Source organism: Betta splendens, chromosome 4 (assembly GCF_900634795.4).
Source record: "Betta splendens chromosome 4, fBetSpl5.4, whole genome shotgun sequence".
NCBI lineage: Eukaryota > Metazoa > Chordata > Actinopteri > Anabantiformes > Osphronemidae > Betta > Betta splendens.
The window spans coordinates 17,404,420-17,428,133 of record NC_040884.2 but is presented as its reverse complement, the minus strand read 5'-3'; the positions used below and the strand labels follow the sequence as shown (position 1 = coordinate 17,428,133).

The window sequence follows — 23,714 nt, the reverse complement described above, 5'->3', positions numbered from 1 at the left end:
AGGTTGTGGGGAGGTGGGCAGCTGCTTACATTCAAATATGGACACGGTAAAAATGGCAACCTCTGACGTGACAGCAAGCCATGCTAAAAACAGAAGTGACTCCACCGAGATAGCAGACAGGAGCAGCAGGCCTACTCCTTCGGCAGCGGCCTACTTCAGCTTAAGCATTAAAACTACCTGACTTCTGAGATCTACTCAGAATTCGACGCGGTTAAACTGCGCTGGTACAAAATGAATGCAATGGAGAACTTGGAGAAACAGCTGATTTGTCCCATATGCCTGGAAATATTTACAAAGCCTGTGGTGATTCTGCCCTGCCAACACAACCTCTGCAGGAAATGTGCTAACGATGTTTTCCAGGTAAGCAACTGAGAATCAGTTATTTATTATGACTATTATAAACTTGAGGAGCATTATATATTGTATTATACAAGTTTATGTTCAGTCTGTCAACTTAATATGATTGTAATGAACTTGTATATCATATAATCTCTAAACGTTTGTGTTGTCAACTGTTATTCCCTGAGAATAACCTTTCATAACTGCAGAGTGAAACATTTTAAATCTCTTTTATAACTGAGCTCAACCCCTGTGACACCACTAAATGTGGGGCTTTAACCTGGACTGTTTACAGGCCTCAAACCCATACCTACCCACAAGAGCTGGCTCGCTGACGTCTGGTGGCCGCTTCCGATGCCCGTCCTGCAGACATGAAGTCATTCTGGACAGACACGGTGTTTATGGGCTGCAGAGGAACCTGCTGGTTGAGAATATTATTGATATGTTCAAGCAGGAGTCAAGCAGGTTAGACAGACGCACTTTTAGACCGGCTTGATGCAACGTAAAACCAGCAACAGGCTTTGTTTGTAAGTGACACGTCTCATTGTCACACATTCAACAGCAGTAAACCAGTGCCACAGAATAAGGAGGAAACGCCCATGTGTGAAGTCCATGAAGAAGAAAAGATCAACATCTACTGCGTGACCCACGGCGTGCCCACCTGCTCCATGTGCAAGGTCTTTGGCGCTCACAAAGACTGTGAGGTGGCGCCGATCACTAGCATCTACCAGACCAAGAAGGTGAGAACTGGGAGCGACTAGATGCATTTTAATGTGAGTGCCGTATTTATCCGACCACCTCTTCGCTCCCCAGACAGAGCTGAGTGACGGGATTGCCATGATGGTGAGCAACAACGACAGGATGCAGGGCATCATTAGTCACCTGGAGGAAACCTGCCGCGCCATAGAGGTCAGTGCCCAGCGAGGCTCGGCCTGAGCCCAAACAAATGCACCTGCGCACGCCTATAAAACACAGCTAGGAGAGTCATCGCGTCCTTGTTAGATCATAGAGAGGCGGGGAGTAAATGCTCTGGTCCTCACCGTGCACTGCTGTTGCAGATTGCCCTGTTGTGCCACTTTACGCAGCGTAATTGACAGGGGAGAGGAGACAAGTTTCCTAAGGTTCACATGCAACATTTGGACGTAGCAAATTGGAGCAGTTCCAAACCAGCGTGTGTCATCATCCGGGACCAACATGCAAAATGTGCCTCGACCACATTGGCTCCAGACAGAAACACTAGCTCATTGGTAGTTGGCAGCACTTACACAACAATGCTACTATGTGTGATTTAGCTTGTGCAACACGTTCTCACTTCTCACACACGAGACTGATCCACGTCGATCCACGTGCAGGAGAACAGTCGCAGGCAGAAAACCCAGGTGTGTGAGAAGTTCGACCACCTGTACACCGTCCTGGAGGGCAAGAAGAGCGAGATGATGCAGAAAGTGACGGCCGAGCAGGACGAGAAGGTGAACTACATCCGCGGCCTGACCCGGAAGTACGGAGACCATCTGGAGGAGAGTTGTAAGGTCGTGGAGGCGGGAATCCAGACCATGGAGGAGCCGGAGGTGGCCTTGTTCCTGCAGGTCAGTCCGTTAAAACACGTGAAGCAGTTACTGTGAGGTGCAATGTAGGCGCAGTGGTGAACGTTTTCTTTCTCTTTCAGAACATGAAGCCTCTTCTTAAAAAGTAAGTGTGTGTGCATCATCATCAATGGGATGTTTATGTTTCTTTGGTTTAGGTTTTTTTTTTTATATTCATCAATGAGTCACTAATTTTTACATTCTTCAAGCCACGAGCAAAAAGCAGCAAGTGAGGTCACACCTGCTTTCTGGGAGCTGTTGAAAGTCTTTCTGTGAAATGTAGGAGAGGACTATGTTTAGCTCTGGCATCCCACCTTAAACGCCACAGACTGATGTTGTTTAGCAAGTCTTCCGTTTACTATCTGCGGGCGGATTTTTCCTGTGAACATGCAAACCGCACACTTTGCCCCCAGGATTTCAGAAGCGTCCAGCACGGCGCACCTGGATAAAGTGGAGCGTGGCTACGAGAACATGGAGCACTTCTGCGTGGACTTCAGGAAGGAGACCAAGGCCCTGCGCAGCATCGACTTCATCCAAGGTGAAGGGACGGGTTGTCTCTCGGCGCTCGGACGCGTCCCGGTCTCACGCTCCCTTGTCTCGTTCTTCCCGCAGAGGCCGACGAAGACGAGGAGGACGAGGAGGAGGACAAAGAGGCGGGTGCTGAGGAGGCCGAGGGGGCTCAGACCGGGTCTGGGAGCGGCGCTGTCACCGCCGCCTCCGTCCAACCCCCCCCCCCACAGCAGCAGAGCGCCCCCCCGGTGCAGCCCTGAGCGCTGTCTCAGCCTAGACACCAGCATGGACGTCACAGGAGCAGGATAAGTGTCGCTTCCAGATGCTCTTTGAGCTCAGTTATTATATTTTTTCCCAAACTGGGGAACAGAGAGACTGATTTTAGGAGGCTTAACTGACCTTACAGCGTGTTCTGATAAGATAAATCCACTTCTATTGCCTTTTGGACACACCGAACGATAAAGGGGCTTTAAAACTTCACCGGAGCTTTTTTAATGTTCCTTTTATTCTACTCACTAAACTACATCGTGGAACAGCAGCAGTGTCGTTCTTTACTATGGCTGATGCAACATGAGCAACAGAGTAAAGGAAGAGCTGCCACTTTTCCACTTTTTCAATATTTCATCACAAACACAGCCTGTTAAATATAATATGAGACAGGTATGTTGAAAGATTGTCACATTTTGCTATGACACCATGTATTATGCTTCATGTGCCATTAAAACTATGCTGTACAGTCAAGTTATAGGGTTTCACGTGTTGTATCTGTACCTCAGGTCAGATCCCGTAGGTTTGGTGTAAAACTCAATCCCGTCTGTGTATCTGCGTGCGTATGTGCAGTGGAAACGACTTCTTTTCTGCTTCTTTCTCCCCTAATCGCTTCTTCACACATTTTTTCATTAGTTCAGGCAAAGAAAATCTAGCTTGGAAAGGCATTAGAGTCCTTTTTATAGCTTCTTCAGGCAGTTGTAAGACCCCTCCGTGCAGCACGGTCGTGATAGGATTCCTGCCCACAGTCTACTGTACATCTGAGACTGAGCGAGGCACAGGCCATCAGTCATCTATTTGCAGCCCTGCAATGCTCTCACCTTGGCTGTGACTCTGTGATTGAGGCAGTCCACCACCGAGTCCCATCTAATTATTATACACCATCTCTCAGTGAGTTGGATCCTTTACAAATGGGCTCAATGCAGCACTAAGCCCCAAGTTGCTAAGTGGGCCAAACAGAATAGGATGACTCACTCACAGCCCTTGTTTAGTTTACCCCGACACGGTGGGTCAAGGATCAGAACAGCACACACACTCACACACACACACACACACACACACACACACACACACACACACACACACACACACACACACACACACACACACACACACACAAAATCATTAGGTATCACTGGTGCATCTTTGAGCTGTCTGTGGGTGTAATGAGAATCCCTTCTTGGGGGTTCAGGAGAAATATTGCTGTGTGAATGTTTTCCACCTGTGTGGCTGCAGGCGCTCTCACAGCATCCTCACACTGTAAATGTTTTCGGCATATATATATTTATTTTTTGTGGTTACAGCTCTTTTTGTGTGCGTTAGAGAGGAGTGTTAACCCACGACTTGGCTCCAGAGTAATGCCATGGTTACACTGTATAAGACTGTATTCAGTTAGAAAAACCTTTCTCTAAGAATCAATATCTGTGTGGGCAAGACTCAAGAGGCAGTGGCCATGTGTGCTCTCTCCTTCCACTTTACCTTGAACCAGGGAACCTGGATTTAATTTCTCCAATGCATTAAAATGATTATAAATGTCTAGAAATATTATAGGAAGGTTTTTGTTAATAATATAAAATAAATTAATTAATTAATAAATTAATAATTAAAGTATATGAAATATTGTTTTTCTTAAGTTAATTATTAACTTACATGTAAGGATTTCCACAGAAAAATGTGAGCATTGCTTTCAATTTTTTTTATTTAAAAATATAGATATAAGACATTATCTTGCACAACAGAAAATGACTGGTTGCACATGAGTTTATTAACAAACATAAATATCAATAATACAGCGATCCATAATTTGAAACAAAATGCCAATTTTGTCAATGCAATATGTCTTAACAAAAGTATTCTCAAACATGGGGAACCGTGTAGATTTCACACCAACATTAAAATGGCAAGGTATCATTATAGGGTGAGCCCGTTCATCTCCACTGTTTGAGGTTAAAGCTATAAATAAGTGATAAAGCGGCACTATATTGTACAGAGCGCGTGTGGTGCTGATGGTAAAAACGCAAAAAAAGAAAAGAAAAGCGGGAAAGAAGATCTTTGGCGAAATGAAACGAGGTCTTCATTTCCCAAAGAGCTCCATCATTCTTCTGTTATTTTGCGCCTGCTGAGCCAGCTGTTCCGCCTTGGACATCTCCATCATCTCCCGCAGCAGGTGGAATGTCAGATCCAGGGATATCGGCGGGTCCTCGGACCTTTTCCCCCGCTCCATCGACGCCTCCCCGCGATCTCCAAAGCCGCTAATGAGCGCCCTGATGTTCCCAACTTTCCCTTGCAAAAGACGCCGCGTCAGCTGGAGTTGTAGTGCCCTGTTGAAGATGGCAGGTGATCCCCCGGGATACATGGACGCTGATGGGAAAGTGTTAGAGTCCCCGTTGCCGAGACGGATGAAATACTCCTCTCCAAGCCGCTCCAGGATGGGACCAGGCTGCTGCTGCTGCTGGGAGTTTTGACTTTGGGGAGCTGGGACGCGCAGGGCACCGCCAGGGTTCTCAATAACCCGACATTCGTGGCGCGGTAAGAAGGCAACTAGCAGAATCACGGTGGTACCAAGTAAATTGAGCTTCATGTCAGGATCTCAACAGGAATCTGAGGAAAAAGTAATTCGTGAATTATGTTGATGCAATATGTTTGAATTTCACACAAACTTCAGGGCTAAATGCTGTGCGTAAATACGCGTTTTACGCACGTAAAAGCGACTTTGTTGTGCGTTTAAACGTTAACGGCGAATATATCGACTTGAGGTTTATCTGGTCTTGTGCGTATTGTGCGCAAAGACAGGATGCATTTTGGCTGAGGAATGGATAGTCTAGAAGTTCACCAAAAAACAAGGATTTAGAAAATAGGCTTCGTGAAAACAATCAGCCAAAAAGGCTTAAAGTCAAATGTGATGAATGATGAAATGAAGCTCTTCGTACCTTCAGTCCTTAGAGGAGGTCCAGTACAGCCGTCTAGGTTCCCAGGTAGTTGGCGAAATGACGCCCTCCTTCACTTCTTGAAGAAACAAGTATATAGTTACTTAACGACAAGATGCTGAATGAACTTATATAGCCAGCCGCACTGGAAGTGTCGCGATCCCAGATGAGATTGAGTCTGCGCGTTCTTGCCGGGGTGTAACGTGAATGGACGCCTCTGACAAAGTGCCTTAGTTAAGACGAGATGAGTCATATGTGAGTGTGCGCGCGCGAGTGCGAGCGTCTACCTCTGTGCCTCCGGAGCGGCCCTATAGGTGCCACACCTGCTGGCATTTTCACTTGAATGAGTTAGTTCAAAAATAATTGGTGGAATTCTAAGAGGAAAATACTGTAAAGTAAAAAGAGTCAAGATCTGTGCTTTGCCTCGCAGCCACTGCTCATTTCCATAATTATGTGTACAGAAATAGATTTGATTCAAGATGATTTACATGACAAAAGTATTTCCTGGTAATTTTGCGAGTTTGATCAATTTGGCAACTCATTAATGGTGATTAACGGCGGCTAACGTATTGGAAACGCCTCAGATGCTGTCGTTGCACATCATACGGTAGGTGCGTTTCGGCGCGTTTCTGCAAGCGCGACCGCTTTTGCGCGTCGCGCGTTCCCATTAATCAGCGCTCAATGGATGTGCATCTGTAAACAGCTCGGGCTGAGAGAAGAAGGGGGGGGGGGGTTGTCTCCCAGTGATTCATTGCTGCTCCGCTGGGGGCTTCAGCCACCTCGCTCCACGGGGCCCCTCGCCGAGCCACGCTTTCAAGGCGGAGAGGTTAATCCAATATCAGAGGAGCCATTAGAATCTTAAACAGTTGGAGACTCGGGATGATCTGCGACGTTTCCATCACTTACAAAGCAATGAAATGATTAGTAATACTAATGTTCAAGGAAACATGTTTAATAGTTTTTTCTTTTTTTTCCCGCAAACTAGTATTTTTAAGTCACATTTTGAAATTATGCAGAGGTCAAAGTGACTCACTGAGCACTCAAGGAAAATACAACCTGTCTGAAAGAGAGCCGAAATTTTGATTGAGCAAATGTTGTCGCAGAGCACACAGTGGACCTTTCTTCAAACATTCCGCCGCCTTTTCGGATTCACATGCAATTTGGAGGCATTTTCCGAGTTCCGAGCGTAATGTGCAGTGAGTGCGAGCGTGTGCCTTGGTCTGACGGGGGCCGAAGAACTTGGCCAGCGCCGCTCCGGGCCGGCCGTGTCAGGTCCCATCACCAGAAACACGTGTTGGCTGACACAAATAGGGACGTGACGCGAGAGTGACTGCTCGTGGTCAACTCACGTCGCCTCGATTTTCAAATCACACCGGAAAAGACTCCAGCTTCAATTTTCATCTTGTTGTGTCCTCAATTAGAACCAATCTCTCATTATTCAATTGGACAAAACTTAATCAGGCCTCTGGGGTTGGGGGGGGCGCTTAGCATGACCTTTGACCTGTCTTTGCAGGTGCAATATGTCAGACAACAGAACCCATGACACCATATTCGTTTAATAGATGAGTTTTTCTAGTTTAGCGTCTTTTTATCATGAGACCAACTTGTGCTTTTCCTCTTGGTTCCACTCAACTTGGTGGCGTTCGGTCTGACCCTCTGGTTCTGGTGCCTGGGGCTGCAGAGCCCAGGGCTCCAATCCAACCCCAACCCCAACCCCAAAACGTGACCCCTCTCCTGCAGCTCAGGTGTCCTTCTGGTTTATAGTCAAGTGATGTAAGCCGTTATAAAAACACCTAGAGACGCGAGCTTGGCCTTTTATCTCCAGAGAGAAGACACAGGCAATTTCACTGAAATGACATTTCTGGTTTTACGATTCACCGCAAAGCTTTCACAAAACCCGCCTGCTCCACGTATGAGTAATTTAATGTCTGATAATGTTGAGCGGCTGCAGATTGAGGCTACACAGACGCATTAATTATGCAGGAGGAGAACCAAGGCCCAACATCCCCTTGGTGCACTTGATATTAAAGTATCCTCCAGTCAAGTGTTTTTTTAAACAGGGGCTCTTTTAAATGTGTGTTAATACGCGCTTCATCTCGGCAAGCGAGACGTGCGAAGTGATAACGCGTAACAATGTGCGAATGTGACACAGCTGCGTTTTTCCTTTGTTTTGTGGAACAAACAGCCCGCGTGACAACGTGCGAGGGGAAAAAACTGCCCGTAATTCATCGAAAACCCCCAAAAGCACATCCTGTCTGTATGAATCTGGCGTGTTTACCCACGAATCCTTAGCATCGGACGCGTCGCCTGATGCTTGTTGACACAGCTGATCTGCCAATCACGTCACGCAGCGGTCGGGGGGCGACGCGTCATCGGTAAAGACAAATTAAATTAAACTCTACGACTATTCGTTTTGTGTTTTTCACTTCAAATTAAAAGCATTAGCAGACGAGGCGTCACAACCGAACCATGTGTTCATGTTGTTTAATGCTTTGTGTCATGTCCAACGTGTCCGTGACACGTTCCAGGTTTTATTAAAGGTTCAATAACGTTGGAAGCAGCTGGGCTCGGTGGCTTTTTGCAAAGGTTACAGTTGAAAAGGGCCCAAAATAAAAGGACCGTAACCTTCGTTTATCAAAGGTCGAGGACGGATTCATATTATTTTACTGGATCAGAACTAAATTTAACAGTGTTTTCCTGCTCTTTGTGTGTTTGTGCCATCGTTGATCTGAGAGAGACAGAACGTCCAGCTCACTGTTTAGAAAAGCCTCACGACATCCTTCATATTGTTGCCATCGGAAGAGAAATGAAGTTGTTTCCTGTGTCTTTTGGGCTCCTTCATTACGTGGCTCAGGTTTAATGGATCTTCATTCTGTCAAACCTTGGAGCCGCAAAGCGTTTGAGTGAAACCACTCGAGGCCTCGGAGCCGAGCGTCTGACGGGCGTCATGTGCTCCGACGCCGACAGTTACCACACGCAGACGTAGAAGAAGAAGAAGGAAACCCGTCTTCCTTTTTTGTCTGTAAAACTTGACCTGAGCTGCGTTGACCTTTAAGAACGTCTTGTTTCCTCTCACATAACAGTCGAACGCGTCCGGACTACAGCAGCGTCGCCTCTGTGGGTCTGACGAGGACGGGTTTTAACCTGGGTTTAAGTCCAGAACTAATTTATCAGAGCAAGCAAAGCTGCCAATATGCAGATTAATGTGGTTCTGCTTATTATTACATAACCAATCTTTCTTTATGTAATATCCTAATGCGAGTGGGGAGGAACCTCCCAGTCCAGTGCTTCGTTTCCAGCTGGAGATGGTGCATGTTACACGCATTCGAGCGCTAACGGAACAGAACTGTTCTTCTTTTTGTTTCTCCCTCTTCAACCAAGCGCGTCTTATTCACCGTTTTTGAACAACACAACGTACTACGGCTCATGACATGATCATTATGAGCATTGACCGATTCCTCCTAATTGAAAGTTTCCAGGAAACTTCTGGGCAAACGGTGGGGGGGGGGGGGGGGCTTTCTGCCGCCTCTTAAAAGCCGCGAGTCCGTCCACGGATGAGCGCGCTGGGCATTCGCCCCGTGGTCCATAGTGCAAATAATGGATGCGCTCCACCACATTAGGCCGGATGCGAGCCAGTGACGAGGCGGCGTAATGCGATGCGAGACGCGCGGACCCCGCGCGTTCATCGCAGCGGGACGTAAAGGAAACGTGTCCGATACGACATCACCAAAGGCCTTGCACATTCTCCTCAGCAGCCGAGGAAGTTTTCCACTATACGTCTCCAAGTTGCTCCTCTCAGTGTGTGTAGGCGCCGCCGCTCCCTCCTCGGCCGCTCTCTGATCACCGGGGAGAAGCTAAGAGGCGCTGATCACATTGTGGCAGCGCGCAGGCCCAAAATCCGAACTGAGACAATTACACCAGACAGCGGCGGCCGGGGAGAAGCTGAGAACAGTGCAATAAAAGGAAGGCGATTCCTTTAAAGAACACAGAGCACGCGTCCAACGAAGCCGAAGACGGAGACAGCTTTGTTAGAATACGCTCAAGCCGTTAGACCGGATCCGAGGCACAGGGCTGCGTTTCACCTCTGCTTAACGGTGATATATTCCCTATTTCTCTATTGAGCTACGGGCCGCGTGTCAGAGAATTACCGCTGGACTGTGATTAATTCGAGCGAGTGGCTGTGATTGTGAAAGCTTCCAGAGGTTTGCGTCAATCCCCCGAACTGGTCAAATAAAACTAATGTAATGAATCAATCAGCGGAGATAAACACAGTAATCTGGGGCACCAGAGAAGACGCTCGACGTCAGGCTTAACTCCCCGGAGACGGGGGTCGGACGTACAGTACCGCACAGCGGGGGGGCTTTTCATCAGAGCAGCGGGAAGGAAGCACAGAGTGGTGGGTCCAGTGGAGGAAGTCCATCATGGAGGGTCTTGGGTTGAGCGACGCGAGGACGAGCAGACGTTTGGAAACTGATCTGAGTCAAGTTGTTGACAGCTCGGTGCAGATAGTTGATGATGATGCGTTCGTCTGTGGCGTTAACCAGGTTTTACTAAGAACCTTCTGCTGTTGCCCCAACTTCGTCTCATTTCCTTCCTAACTCTGCCGAGTTCATTGTACTGACTGTGATCTGTGCTTCTGCTCCGGGCTAAATATTAATTCCTGTTTATATGCTCACACTGAGGCCTTGCTGCCGCTTCGCTTGCTTCCTCGGCTTCACACGAGGCTGCTCCTCGGCGCCGGGTTTATTTTCGCCGCACATCCCACTTTTGCCGTCTCCTCTTCTTCTCTTTTGGACTCAGAACCCAGATTCCATTTTTCCCTGCTAACACTGACCTCGCTCGCGGCCTAAGCCGCTTAGCACATCTCGCCTCGGCCTCCGAAATCTCTTCTTTGTTGCGTCGCTCGCGTCGTACGATGGTCCTAATCTTCAGGATCCGCCATGTTTGTATCTTTGCCTCGGAGCGTGTCGGCCTTTTTCAGCTCACTCCCCGTTGGCTTCCTGCAAAGCTCCGCAGCTGTGAACGCTCCCAGTCATGTGCGAGCAAAAGCTGATAATGTTATGCATTAGACGTGTTTTTGTGTTCCTCAGCGTCTGATGACGACACGTTTTGCACGTCTAATCACAGCCGCATCCTGGTTTCTGCCACTATAACACTTTTTTATGCCTTCGTTCATGAAACGTCTCCCTTTGTGTTGTCTGGAAATAAAAGCGCGGATTGAAGGCGAGCTTCGTCTGTTCGTCCACTCTCTGGCTCTCCTGATTTTTTTTTATTTTTAGATTTAATTACTAGGCCTTTTAAAACTCACTAAGTGCTGGCTTGTGATTGTTTTAGTATTCAGCGAGCTCCGGGACTCTGTGAGCAGGAGAAATTAATTCCATCTTGTCATTATATTTGAGTACCTGGATTAATTATTGTTTTCACTTTTCCATAATAATCAGTGATGCATCTTTACCGACGCTGTGTTTAGTTCAAGCACAAATGTTGCTCAAGTTGTCTGAAAACTTTAAATGTGATTATTGAGGCAGTGTTTTGTAATTAGAGGGTTTCGGACCATCTGATGTGTCCAGACCACTGGACTGTGCAAGCAACTCCCACGCAGGCAATTGTCAACTCAGGTGGGCTTCCCCGAGCTCCTTGACCCCTGCTGAACATGGGTGAGCATGAATTACATTAGCCACAGTTATGTAAACATTAATTAGACGAGGGATTTGGGTGTTGGCACAACACTGGCCTCCTTCGCTCTGCACTGAGCGTGAGGTTGGTGTTGTTTCCCAGTACGTGTGTGTTTCAGTCACGCCTGTAACGATTCCTGTGTGCAGACAGCGTCGTGTCTCTGGGTTCAGGGGTGGACAGATGCAGTTTAGCTCAACTTGGGTTGGCAATGACTTTGAAATGGGGCAGAAGGAGCAGGAGGAAGCCTGAGGCCACTCGCCTGCTCCCTCCTGCACACGGACAGAATCACGGATAAATGAACCCTCGGAATAATCGTGGTGTTTCGTATGGGAGCGCACGTGGAATCAAAACATCGAGGCTCCGATTGACACAGTTTACGCAGGCAATGAGCAAATGGAAGGTATTTATAAAAAAATCAGCTCCAAAAAAGAAGTCCTAAAAGCCTCAAAATAAAGCTGAGAATTAGCTCAGCGCTGGTGATGTTTGGCTTCACACTCCCTGTTTGAGGATGAGGGTGAACGTGTGAGCGCGTGCGTGCGAGCGTGTGCTACATGACAAACCTGATGCTCTGTGCAGAGGCTGCGTGAACCTCTGCTCCGTCTGTGTGGCAGCCGGGTTCCCACATGACCCCGGGACTAAATCTGAGGCTAGGCCAGTTAGCGCGCGGACAGAATAACAGCCACCGCGGACGCTATCACCTCAGAGGGAGCAGCGTCACGCTCATCTTCAGATGCGGTCACACTCTGAAAGTGTTTATTGAACGGAGAGGAGCCCTCTTTGAAGGATGAAGGCGGTGGAAATCAGCCCTGCACACTAAAACTCCCCATAAAGCCTCATTGATGTTCAGATCTTTTCATTTCTCAGGGGGGGCCGGTTTTGCGCTCCTTAAGCCAGGTTCTGCTTCCTTCCACACAGGCGTTAGATGAAAGTGGCTTCTGAAAGGACATTTAGGCTTTGTGCTCGCTGAAGGTCACGACCTGCAGGTTCCCAGGAGCGACGCCAGAGTTTCTACGGCGAGCGGCTCATTCGCGGCGCTTAAACGCTATAATTACACTCATCGGTGTCGGTGACCGGCGCTGATGCTCTTTCCTGTCGACTGTCGCGATCTTCTGGAGGTCTCCGTGCTCGTCCGCCGCCGCACGCAGACAGTTCAAGCCATTATTTATAGCTGCAAAATCCCCAGTCAGCTCACAAGTGACTCACCTTTGTAATGCGGTATAAATTCTGGTGTTCGTCTGCAGATGTGGACTCTAAATTAACTGCAGCTGGAATTTCGGGGTCAAACTCATTTAACCTGAATAATTGAATGCAGTTCAACAAAAATTATTTGGATTTCGATTTCAGGCTAATATTAGTCAGGACCCTAAACCTGAGACAGCTTGTGAAATTCTTCCACATTGTTTCACGTACTCCAACTCCAGGGCTTGGGGGAGAAATCAGGGATTTCATTTACATATCAAGGCGAGTGTACGAATGCTTGAGGGCCCCTGCAAAGATGTATGTGATCCCCGGTATTTATAGCAGAGGAGGATCCCCCGGGATCCCGATGTTGTTCAGCATCTGTCATGCTACAAGAGAGGACAGTTTGGCGAACGCAGCTAGCAATTAGCGACGGTTGCGTCATGTCGAGCCGAAGGGGCGAACAATGCGTGAGCGCCATTCGATCATAGCGTTGACCAGACAGCATTTTGAGGAACAGCTGTATATTAGACGTCCTTATGTGAGTCGCGCACACGGGGATGTTTAGCATGCCAGGAACACGCACACACTCTGTTAGGAATAAGTGACAGTGGCCCCGAGGATGAGTAGAGCAAGGTGACTTCTGCCCTTTTGGTAATGAGCTCTGTGCCTCTGACTTATTCAGCATCATTGACAGAGGAATCGCTCCTGTTGAATGCCATAGGAGCACAGTCATTATTCTTTGGATGCCCTAGAACATCAGTCTCCTCCATGTGCGTAGCGCCGCGCTAAATATATCAGGCGAAGAAGCGAAAGCAAACATTGCCAACGCTTGCGACGGGCGCAGAACACCATCAGCTCCACGGCCCTTTAACGGCGGGTGGTGGAGGCGAGGTCGGGGCCGGGCTAATGGATCACGCGTTCAGTGCGCGATTAAGAGAGGCGCAAATGCGAAAAATGCAAAAGCGTTTATCTGGTCGGTGAGTCGTGCAGTACGCGACCTCTGGGCCGCCGTGCGGTTAGCCATTGATTGGAATCACCATTTACGCCCTAATGACGCGCATCTCCCACTCAAGACGTCTCCAACGGCGAGCAGCGATTAGGAGCTCCTCAAGATCAACAGACGGGTGAAATGCCTGAATGCGAAAGCGCCTGGAGGCGTCGGCGGCACATGACTCGCGGGCCACGAGGGAGACGCCGGCACCTCAGCCTCCAAAGGCCCATCTGTCAAATGTCAGAATGCGTATTTTCCTTTGAAGCAAAGTCTTCCTCTGCGTGTTCATCTCAAACATCCTCCCCATTGTCCATCGCCATCAAATCAGGTGTTAGCAGGTTGAGTAGCACTTACTGTAGCGGCTAAAAGCCCTTGTGTCTTTGCTAAAGCATTGGAAGTATGCGTCATCACGGCGGCTTCTTTTCTTTAAGCCAGCCAGACTGATTGGTGCTCATTAAAAGTCTGTTATACAATCATTCATCTGTTTAGATTATATCTCCACTAAGACCAAATGGTGTCTGACTGGCCGAAATCCACATCCGTCCTGCAGGGAACTCTTTCCCGGTGTAATAAGTAGCGTTCTGCATTTATTAGGCTCAGTAAGAGTCTAATTATGCACCTATGCAGGCTAATTAACGGAGAATCAATAAGGGCCCTGGATGCCCCTCACGTAGGGGCCAGCCCACAGCCCCCTCCTCATCGGAGCTGCACCCAGGCTTCAAAGACCATTCCTCAGATTCTACCCAAAGGGCCGGATCACACATTAGCCAGCACAGTTCTGGCAAAAACTGGTGTTTCTGGTCCCATGTGTGTGTGTGTGTGTGTGTGTGTGTGTGTGTGTGTGTGTGTGTGTGTGTGTGTGTGTGTGTGTTAGAGGAGCTGATTATGCATATGTGAAAACTACCGCAGGCTGTAGAGGAAGATGACGCGCTATTTAAAGACACTCCACAAGTCATGAAGCACAGTGGAGATTAAACAGGAATTAACATGATTATGAGGTGAAAGACTGGAATAATCTGTGACAGGACAAAATTAAACACAATGCGTCTGCAGCACTGACATAGTTTAAGTACTATATGTTGTTGCCAGGATTTAAAAGGCACATTTCTAAATGTTGTACAAACTAATGCATTAAAACAGCAGTTTGGTGATAATGGCTTTATTACTGAGGATGCAGTGGATGCCGTTAGGAGGTGGTTCTATTATTTGCATCCCTCATTTTAAATATGGAGGCGACATGTACCTAATAATGTGGTCAGTGTAACTATGAGGTTACAGCCTCCACCCAGTTAGCCATGAAGTGTAAATTAAACCTTTGAGCTCTGATCCGTAAACAGAAACAGAGTGAGACGATTTTTAGACGCAGATAAAATACTGGCTCATAAAGTAGCAGCTGTAAGAGACAAGACCGTGCGTTAATCACTTACTAATGATTTCATCATGATTCACACAAAGTTGCTGGACTGGCTCGACAGAGTACAGGGTGTACCCGATGATGTCAGCCAGATAAGCCCCCACAGCGCCGCAGAATACCAAGCTCAGGGACGACCTCTGGAAGTTACCATGACACCAGGCGCTGCCCAGCTCCGTCTGCCTCCGCGGTCCAGCGTGGAGCCTCGCCGGCACACACACACACACACACACACACACACACACACACACACACACACACACACACACACACACACACACACACCGGTGATGGGGCAGGAATGATATCTCAAGGACTCTCCTCTCATCGCCGTGCCGTGCCGGCTCCAGGATGGGAGCCAGGTTTTCGGAGAGCAGCTGAACCGCTTCACTCATGTCAGCTGGGTGGGGAGTGTGTGTGTGTGTGTGTGTGTGTGTGTGTGTGTGTGTGTGTGTGTGTGTGTGTGTGTGTGTGTGTGTGTGTGTGTGTGTGTGTGTGTGTGTGTGTGTGTGTGTGTGTACGTCTAGGGAAGCCACAGCTGGATCGCTGCGCTCACCTGCAAACTCTCGGCATAAAGCTGGGTAATACCTGCAGCCAGAGCTCTGAACACAGACCTATCGTTTGTAGATGACTCAGGCCTCCAACTCGCCCCTCACTCAGACAGGATGCCGTGAGGCGTGATACCGGGCCAAGTGCTGTCCCGTCCACAGCAGATCAATAAAAGACTCTGACCTCAAATGTCAGTCACCTAAAAAGGTGCTCCTTTCGCTCTAACTGCGGAAACAGGAAGTCATTAATGTAATCTGCAAAAGTGCATGAACCTTTATCACAAGCACGAGATTAATCTCTGACAGCAACTCACGTGAAGCTGTTGCCCATGGTGTCTGCACAGTGATGGCTCAGACAGGTTCACCGTAAGTTTAGAGAAACCTCCCTGTTGAAAAGCTGACGTCACATCGCAAAAGTTACAAAAATACAACAAACAACAGGGTGGTTTGATCTGAGAAAGAATAGAACGAGCAAATGTCAGCAGCAAATCATGACTGATTTATGCCAGAATGGTCCCGATGAGATTATTTTACTCTCCTTTTATAGCTGAGCTTCGAGAGCTCTCACCTCTCTGATGCTAACAGGAACACTTCTGGAAGGAAGAGGAAGTTTCACGCCTGAGGCTAAGTTTCATTCCTTCCCCCATGAGATTCACTTATCACAGGCACCAATCAGTAGATATTTGATGATGAAGTTGGCAAAATATAGCATGATGAAGATGTGAAAATTTACGAAATGCTTCAAAATGCCTTTATTATCAATAATAACAATATTAATAAGGTGATAGTGCTTATAATACAAACATTACCTTAACAGGACACAGTCTGTTGCACAATGTCACACTAAAACTCTTCAGGAAGTCCAAAATGTGAAAATTTCAGAAACCTCATGAGGCAAAAGGATTCAAAGAATTTCCTTGATAAAAAGGTCTGAGCTCCTGTGGCTCTGGCTAACAAATAAAATCAATACCTGGATGGGGTTTCACATGAAAGCAGCCATGCGTTATGAAAAGAACACTTTCTAAATCGCATCCTTTCAGGATGTTTAAGGGCTGTGGAGACGGACGGAGCAGGGATGCCTGTGTATTTTTCCCTAAAGAAAACGCCATGGAAAAATAATCCTGTTGGCAAAATACACGGTGGATCAAAAGTCAGCAGAAAACCTTCAGCCCTTATGGAGACAGGGGATGACACAGACCTCAGAGGCCGCCAGCTGACTAGTGGTCTGTGATTAAATTGGGTGATTTTAGATTAAATACATCAACGTCAGCGAGGACCTAGTACCCTTCACGAATCACGACAGGGACTTTGGTTGCGCTAATTATGCATTTCCTCCTCGCATCTCCAAACAGAGCATCACTTGTGACCTTATCTCTGCGCCTGTCACAGTGTTAGTATTCACATGCAAGTGTGTCGATGAATTTAATTACTGGAGCCCAAAATAATAATACCACGGTGTTTGAACAACTGGCAGCCAGTCAATTGTAATACGGCCTCACGCTGCTTCAGCTCCTCCTTCGAATTAGTGGAGACAAGAACAAAAATAGCTTTATTAGAGGTCTGGATCTTTGGGAGACACTTTGGGAGAATTTAATCTCTCTTGTTGTGATCTTATTATCAAGTTTATTAAACACAAGAACTGTAAAATGATGCACAGCCAATTCATAAATCAAAGCACAGAGAAGAAAAACTGGAAGCGCTACTGTAGTTTTCTCTCTCTACATATTTGTTGTACATTCAACTATTTAAAAAACAAAACTGTGATTTACAGTTTTCTTTTGTTTTTGTTTTTCTGAAACTATATATATAATATAGTACAAAACAAATGATGAGATTAGCACATTCATTACTATTTTGCGGAATTTTACATTTTATATGTAGTAACGTTTATTAATATATTTGAATAATTTTATTAAATAAAGAAAAAGAATCTTTTAGCAGCAATATTATTATTAATAATAGCATAATATTGCTGAACATATCAAAACAATAGAAACTTTGTTATAAATTTATTGGTTTACAGTTGTTGAAATGCGGAGAGAAATGGAACAATGTCGCCATCTTGTGTCCACGGGCGGAAGCGCAGGACGTGACCCGGAAGCAGTTTGACGTGTTTATCTGTTCCACACGTGGGGAGCGAGCGTTGAAGAGCACACGCCAACATGGCTGCGTGCAGTGTGGAAGAGCTGTTGGCCAGGGCTGAAGAAGAAGAGGCCCAAAAGCTCCGAAGCATCTCCGTCCACAAAGAGCTGGACCTGGAGTTCGACGTCGGGAACCTGCTGGCGTACGACAAGAACCGCATCGAGTCCCGCGACTTCAGGCAACAGAAGAAGGAAGACTTCCTGAAGGCTTTAGCTCGTGACAACACGCAGCTGCTCATCAACGAGATCTGGAAGCTGCCCACGGAGAGGATCGAGGAGGCGATAGTGGCCAAACTACCGAGCCCCGTCACGCCTTTACCCAGAGAGAAGCCGCTGCCGAAGCCCAAACCCCCCACAAAATGGGAGCAGTTCGCCAAACTGAAAGGAATACAGAAGAAGAAGAAGACCAACCTGGCGTGGGATGAAAACGCCAAGGAGTGGAGGAGGCGCTGGGGCTACAAGCGGGCCAACGACAGCACCAAGGACTGGCTGATCGAGGTGCCGGAGACCGCGGACCCAAACGAGGACCAGTTCGCCAAACGCGTCGCCGCCAAGAAGGAGAGAGTGGCCAAAAACGAGCTCAACCGGCTGCGCAACATCGCCAGGGCGCAGAAAGCCAGGGTCCCGGGCGTGGGTCTGCTTCCCACCGCCGCCCAGTCCAAAGACGAGCTGTCCAGGGCCGTGAGCGTGGCCAAAACCTCCACGGCGTCCGCGGGGAGGTTCCAGGACCGGCTGCCGAAGGAGAAGCCGGCGAAGACGGGCAAGAGGCGGAAGTTCGAGCCGCTCATCGGGAACTTCTCCAACGAGAAGCAGAGGCAGCTGGAGCTCCTGAAAATCATAGACAGCAAGCGGCCCAAGATGGACATCACCAGGGCCGTCAACAAACAGATGCGGGAGGACGACCAGGAGCAGGCGGCCGGTAAACACAAGAAGAAGGGACGCAGAGGACACGCGCCAGGGAAGGGACGAGGAGGCGGTGGGAAAGGGAGCGTGCCAGGGAAGGGCCGAGGGGGAGGAGGAGGGGGGAAAGGAAAAGGAGGCAAAGCTGCAGGAGGGAAGAGGAGAGGGAAACCTGGCAAGCGCTGATGAGACCTCACATCCGCGTGCAGCTCGTCTCATGCAAAGACTGCTTCACCTGTGGACGGTGATTCATGTGAATGAGCTCCGGTGGAAACCGGGCGCTGTGTCTTTAATATGTGTAATAATGTGACACACTTTGATAAATTCACTCTTGAGACCTCAACACATTAAAAACAAGTCATTGTGCTCCTTCTCTGTAACTTATAAAAGGTCAAAATGACACATCAGTGATGGGTGTTGACATGCTGCGATGCTGAGTCGACCTCTCGGATCAGTTGCTCAGAGGTTGAATTTATCTCATTTGACCGTATCAGTTTTGCATAAATAACTACTTTGCAATAACCCCATAGTCTCACGCCTCATTTCTTGTATATTTAGCTGCGTGCATTAGGATGAGTCCAGATCGGACCCGTTTCAGATGAGTACCTGGACACGGAGCAGTGCTGGTGCTTCTTCCTGGAAGTAAACGTGGGCTGGGTTTTCTAAGCAGCTTAGTGGCGCCGCTTATGTAAGGTCTTCACTGAGGCCTCCGCGTCGAGTAGACGCGCGGCCTCAGTGAAGTAGTAGCAGGGAGGAGGACGGCTCAGTCACCTACTGCACAACATAAATCCATTAGGAAGGCTGTAAATAACAGCTCCAGTGAACACGCTGCTGCCAATGGGAGTTAGGACTTTCTCAAGGCTGTTGATGGAGTGGATAATGAGATGGCGTCAGAGCCGTTTACAGGACCTTCCTCATTCAGACCTGAGCAGTTCACTAAGCTGTCTCCCTCCTGAGACGAATTTAGCCTCATTTCCTCCTGTTACTGACTGTGATAAGGTGTCAAAAGCAAATGTCTCATGTCATCTGTGCAGGTTTGATATAAAAGACCTTTTCTGGTTGGTTCAACGCGGCTGCAGCTCCGCGGGACGCTTCCGGCGCTCGGATGCGTTCATCGTGAGCCATGTCTCAGATTGTTGATGGATGCTTTTTAATCTCTGACACAGGCTGTGGGGGGGGGGTTCAATCGCCATCTGTTGAGCGGCCCGCCACCCCGTCCCCAACCCAATCACCTTTGTCCCTGCTCATCCAAGCCTCTGGAAAATGGGGCACCGTCAATAACGTGGAATCAATCAAGCCCTGGTGATGAGGGAATATTATTAATTGTCATCATGACCAGATGGTTAAAAAAACAATAGGCATGAAGATGACAATTCAATACCCGAGTTAAGTATATGCTCATATATATTTATTGGTAATAGACTATTAAGTCTTTGAATAATCTTATTAGTCTAAGAGTGGTTTCTCCCATGAACACAGGGTTGAGGTGTCTCCGGTCTGGTTTCCTGTCTGGGCCGGTCCCTTTCGCTGTGTGAGGAAGCGCTGCTGCTCGCGTCCAGCTCCGCTCTGTGCTGCAGTGGATTAGGCAGCTGCATTCATTTAAAGGTAGTGCAGCGAGCGCGCAGGAGCCTCCGTCAGTGTGCCAGTGCCCGGGCTTCACCATGCAGCGCATCTACATGCACAGCAATGAGCACTTTGAAGTCTTCACCACCGTCCTCGCCCCAGTAGGTGAGTGGCATCATATGTGCAGCGACGTGATTCCATTATAGATGTCGCTAGTGGAAGGACAGCTTATCAATGTCAGATGAGGAGCCAGTGCTGAGGAAGATGCTTTGTTTTTCTCTTTAAGAACCTGTCAGCAGCTCAAGGACATGGTTGCTCTCATGCATGTACATAAGCATTCATTTAAAAAGACTGTCTGTTTGCAGAAATGACTGTGGTTGAAATGACCTTTGTGCTGATTCATTTCGATGATTAACAGGGAGGTATCGATACAGAGCAGAAGCTGAAAAGGCAAGTTTTGCATTCTATTATTAAATCCTATGAAGCTGTTTGTTATTAATTTAAACTCATTTAGGCAGAAACAAATTCACATTTCTTAAGTTTATTTTACAGCCAAGGCTCAAGGGTAGGAGTTTGACATTGATGTTATGTAAAGTCAATCAGTTTCCTGCAGCTGTGCCTCATTCATCTAATTCCTCTAATAAACATGGACCATATTCAGGTGGAACAGATAATGAAGAGCACACTCAAATTTAGATTTTCGATTCAACAGTTAATCTTTAAGTCCTGCTGAATAATTCTCTGCATTCATTGAGCTGAACGTCAAAACCACCAGCAACAGATTCTATCAATGCAACAAACCAACCGTCATGGAAATCTAGTGCACGTTTTTCGCCCCTCATATGAATTTCGCAGTAAATACCTGCAATTGTCCCTGTGTCCACCAGATGGTGGTGGTGCACAGCTACAGGCCCCACTGGCCCGACGAGCTGGAGCTGTCTGCAGGTGACGTCATCCTGGTGCTGTCCAAACATGAGGAGGGGAGGTGGTTCGGGCGGCTGCAGGGCGGCCAGCGGGGCTACTTCCCCGCCTCCTGTGTGATGGAGCTGAGCCAGGTTGGATGCCAGAATGCGCTCAGCAATGAAGCTGCTGTTTGATCATGTCTAATGGCCCCAGTGTTAACAGCAACATGACAATGGAGGCTTTTAAGTCAGAGGCATCATGTGCTTAAAATGCTGCTTGTTCTGTGGGAATAGACAGTGTAGAACATATAAAGTAGCACATCCATTGAAATAGCTGGGCTCCCCACATGTTTAAGTAATGGGAAAGCAGAGAAGACCCTCTACTAATAATGTAGGATAATTACCGGTCGTTTCAGTGGGACGTGTTTAACTCAAACACCGTGCTTCTCCACTCTCAGGTGAACCTCAGCACCAAAGGCCTCCAGAGAAGCGCATCCGTAAAAAGCTCAGCAGCTGACAATGATTCAGGCCTACGCGCTCGATATGGAAAGTAAGTGTGACAGCAATAACACACACACACACACACACACACACACACACACACACACACACACACACACACACACACACACACACACACACACACACACACACACACACACAGCAGCTGTTCCCCGCATCCCCCATCACCAAATCCATCCCACTGTTCTCCGCCCAGCACCCCTAAACAGGTGGCCCCTCTCGCCCCTCATTATTCCACAAAGCACACTGATTACTGGCCCCCTCATAAACACACATACACACACACACACACTAGTCCATCCCGTCACTTCAGTGCATCTCATTAAAGCCAAAACGAAGCTGGATCTAAAAATGACATGAAAGTGTTTGACAACACAACATTTTATAGGATTCTTTTCACCATTCTTGAAAGACGTTTTTAACATTATGCCCAAAATAGCTGCTGCAAGGACTGTATCAGTCGATCTGTGTGAGCGTAGGGGCTAATTGATTTTTAACATGCTACTAAACTTAGCTCACACACGTGTGTGCACCCGCACGCTCCACACAGAGCCCTCTGTACAGCTCCGCGCTGTCCCGTCCGCTAGCGGTGGAATTTGGGTCACGGGGAATAAACAGGGCCTTTGTGTGTGTTATTTCCTCCTTGTCCCCCAGTGGACACATTCTGCAGGCCCTCAGGAGGGGGAGCCGAGGGGGTGGCGGCGCGGGGCCGGAAGGGGGCCGGGGTGGGAGCGAGGGCCCCTTTCTGGTGCGGAGGCCCCCGGTGCCTCAGCCCGCGGCCTCCCAGGCTCCGACGCACAGATCCCCCAGCCTGCTCCACAGGATTCTGTCCAAGTGCCGGAAAAAGAGCGACCGCCAGGGCGCCACCAACGGGGCCTTTGAGAGCGACTGAGGGGTCTCCCTCTGCGTGTGGCGGTGGCCCAGATGCGGCCGCCGTGGAGGGCCTGCTGCAGGAAGGCCGGCGGCCGAGCGACGGAGCTGCTGGAATGCAAAGACGGGTCATTAATATCCTATATTGCAGCATTTTCCTGTTGCCATATCAGCTTTCTCTTAGAAGCTAGAGGCCGAATGAGGAATGTGCATGCACGCCCCCGTTGGTGATGTCAGAGAAGGTGTTCGGCCTCTCAGATGAGATGCACAGCACCTGCTGTGACACCAGTGATGGTGGAGCCGCCGCTGATGTCTGCAAATGCCAAATATGCTTCGGATATATCAAATCATTGCAACATGCTGTGTGTATTTAAAGCAGTAGCAGCAGTCTGTGGCAACTTGTGAACTAACGCTACCTAAATGAAATGATGTATGCACAGCAAGTCGTGTGTAACTGCATAATATGCAATGCGTTGTTGATGTTGTGGCTATAAAACCAGCAAACCCTCCCTGTCCGACATCGCCTTATTCCAGTGGAAACACACTTCAGTATATTACCTCATACTCCAGCTCCGGTTGTCTGTCCTTTGAACGCGCTGGGCCTCTCTCCTATTTAACTGTGCTGCAGGAAAGAAAAAACTCTCCCAAGGGAAGGGAAGTGTGATTGAGGCCTGCTGAAAGGCTCGTCGCTGCAACACGGATTGTGTAGGTTGCCCCAGCGACGCCAAAGCAGCTCTCACAAGTCGCGTTGGAGTCTTCTTCTGTGGTGCCTCCCTCCCACGTCCCATTGGACTGTCTCTGAAGGGCGGGCTGTAGATTACCTCCTTGCAGAGGACACCATCAAACCTGCCTGTAACCTTGGCCTTGACCTGCACGGCTGAAGCACCCTCCTCCTCCTCCTCCTCCACTGTTTGATATTCACTGTCATATAATCCTTTGTAATAAAAGCTGTAGGAGGCAGTCACACTGGGGCCCCTGTTTGGGAGGCACATCTCAGCGGAAGACTGCAAATGATGCAAATAAGGAACATTAATAAGGTAAAAGAGACATTGAGAATATCCAATGTGTGCACAAGGGGAATGAAAGGCAAATAAAGACATACGTCCCTCGTTTTGCTTTTGTTAGTAAGTTAGTGATGTGAACCATTAGAAATGAAGTCACACGCTCGAAGAAGGTGTTGCCTCAGTCAAATGAGAGTCTGACTTACCTCACAAGGCAGTGACACAGGCTGACCTATATAAGGCAGAACAGGGTCCAACTTTAACACACACACACACACACACACACACACACACACACACACACACACACACACACAGCGCTATGGAGTCTCCCGCCTAAAAGTGTCCCGTGCCTGCTGAGCTGCGCTGGGGTGTCTTTGG

The 23,714-nt window shown here is 48.2% G+C and overlaps 4 protein-coding genes across 5 annotated transcripts; 3 read left to right on the top strand and 1 right to left on the bottom strand.

Moving 5' to 3' along the window:
- Nucleotides 1-91: 91 nt before the first annotated feature.
- trim55b (tripartite motif containing 55b) lies at nt 92-3,177 on the top strand. The gene is made up of 8 exons (XM_029149338.3): nt 92-360; nt 635-804; nt 902-1,079; nt 1,153-1,248; nt 1,692-1,925; nt 2,006-2,028; nt 2,336-2,460; nt 2,535-3,177. Exons 1-8 carry the CDS (start codon nt 232-234, stop codon nt 2,690-2,692), a joined length of 1,113 nt encoding a protein of 370 aa, XP_029005171.1. The 5' UTR covers nt 92-231; the 3' UTR covers nt 2,693-3,177.
- Nucleotides 3,178-4,442: 1,265 nt separating this feature from the next.
- On the bottom strand, nt 4,443-5,866 carry crhb (corticotropin releasing hormone b). The gene is made up of 2 exons (XM_029149325.3): nt 5,630-5,866; nt 4,443-5,300 (listed from the first exon to the last, which is right to left on the bottom strand). Exon 2 carries the CDS (start codon nt 5,278-5,280, stop codon nt 4,774-4,776), a length of 507 nt encoding a protein of 168 aa, XP_029005158.1. The 5' UTR covers nt 5,281-5,300; nt 5,630-5,866; the 3' UTR covers nt 4,443-4,773.
- An 11,653-nt stretch (nt 5,867-17,519) lies between these two features.
- rrs1 (ribosome biogenesis regulator 1 homolog) lies at nt 17,520-18,997 on the top strand. The gene has a single exon (XM_029148578.3). The coding sequence runs from the start codon at nt 17,597-17,599 to the stop codon at nt 18,659-18,661; it is 1,065 nt and encodes a 354-aa protein (XP_029004411.1). The 5' UTR covers nt 17,520-17,596; the 3' UTR covers nt 18,662-18,997.
- Nucleotides 18,998-19,951: 954 nt separating this feature from the next.
- Nucleotides 19,952-22,847, top strand: si:dkey-97a13.12 (SH3 domain-containing kinase-binding protein 1). 2 transcript variants are annotated; one of them, XM_029148580.3, is made up of 5 exons: nt 19,952-20,203; nt 20,404-20,488; nt 20,926-21,093; nt 21,399-21,490; nt 22,117-22,847. In XM_029148580.3, exons 3-5 carry the CDS (start codon nt 20,926-20,928, stop codon nt 22,352-22,354), a joined length of 498 nt encoding a protein of 165 aa, XP_029004413.1. In that variant the 5' UTR covers nt 19,952-20,203; nt 20,404-20,488; the 3' UTR covers nt 22,355-22,847. The 2 variants fall into 2 exon arrangements, with proteins under 2 accessions (XP_029004413.1, XP_029004412.1); XM_029148579.3 differs by having other exon boundaries at nt 19,956-20,203; nt 20,457-20,488.
- Nucleotides 22,848-23,714: the final 867 nt, after the last annotated feature.

Coding starts and splice junctions, on each gene's coding strand:
- si:dkey-97a13.12 (XM_029148579.3), top strand. CDS start 20,137: ATGCAGCGCATCTACATGCACAGCAATGAGCACTTTGAAGTCTTCACC. Junction 20,204..20,456: donor CACCGTCCTCGCCCCAGTAG/GTGAGTGGCATC, acceptor GATGATTAACAG/GGAGGTATCGATACAGAGCA. Junction 21,094..21,398: donor GTGTGATGGAGCTGAGCCAG/GTTGGATGCCAG, acceptor CTCCACTCTCAG/GTGAACCTCAGCACCAAAGG.
- crhb (XM_029149325.3), bottom strand. CDS start 5,280: ATGAAGCTCAATTTACTTGGTACCACCGTGATTCTGCTAGTTGCCTTC.
- trim55b (XM_029149338.3), top strand. CDS start 232: ATGAATGCAATGGAGAACTTGGAGAAACAGCTGATTTGTCCCATATGC. Junction 1,926..2,005: donor AGGTGGCCTTGTTCCTGCAG/GTCAGTCCGTTA, acceptor TTTCTCTTTCAG/AACATGAAGCCTCTTCTTAA. Junction 2,461..2,534: donor CAGCATCGACTTCATCCAAG/GTGAAGGGACGG, acceptor TTCTTCCCGCAG/AGGCCGACGAAGACGAGGAG.
- rrs1 (XM_029148578.3), top strand. CDS start 17,597: ATGGCTGCGTGCAGTGTGGAAGAGCTGTTGGCCAGGGCTGAAGAAGAA.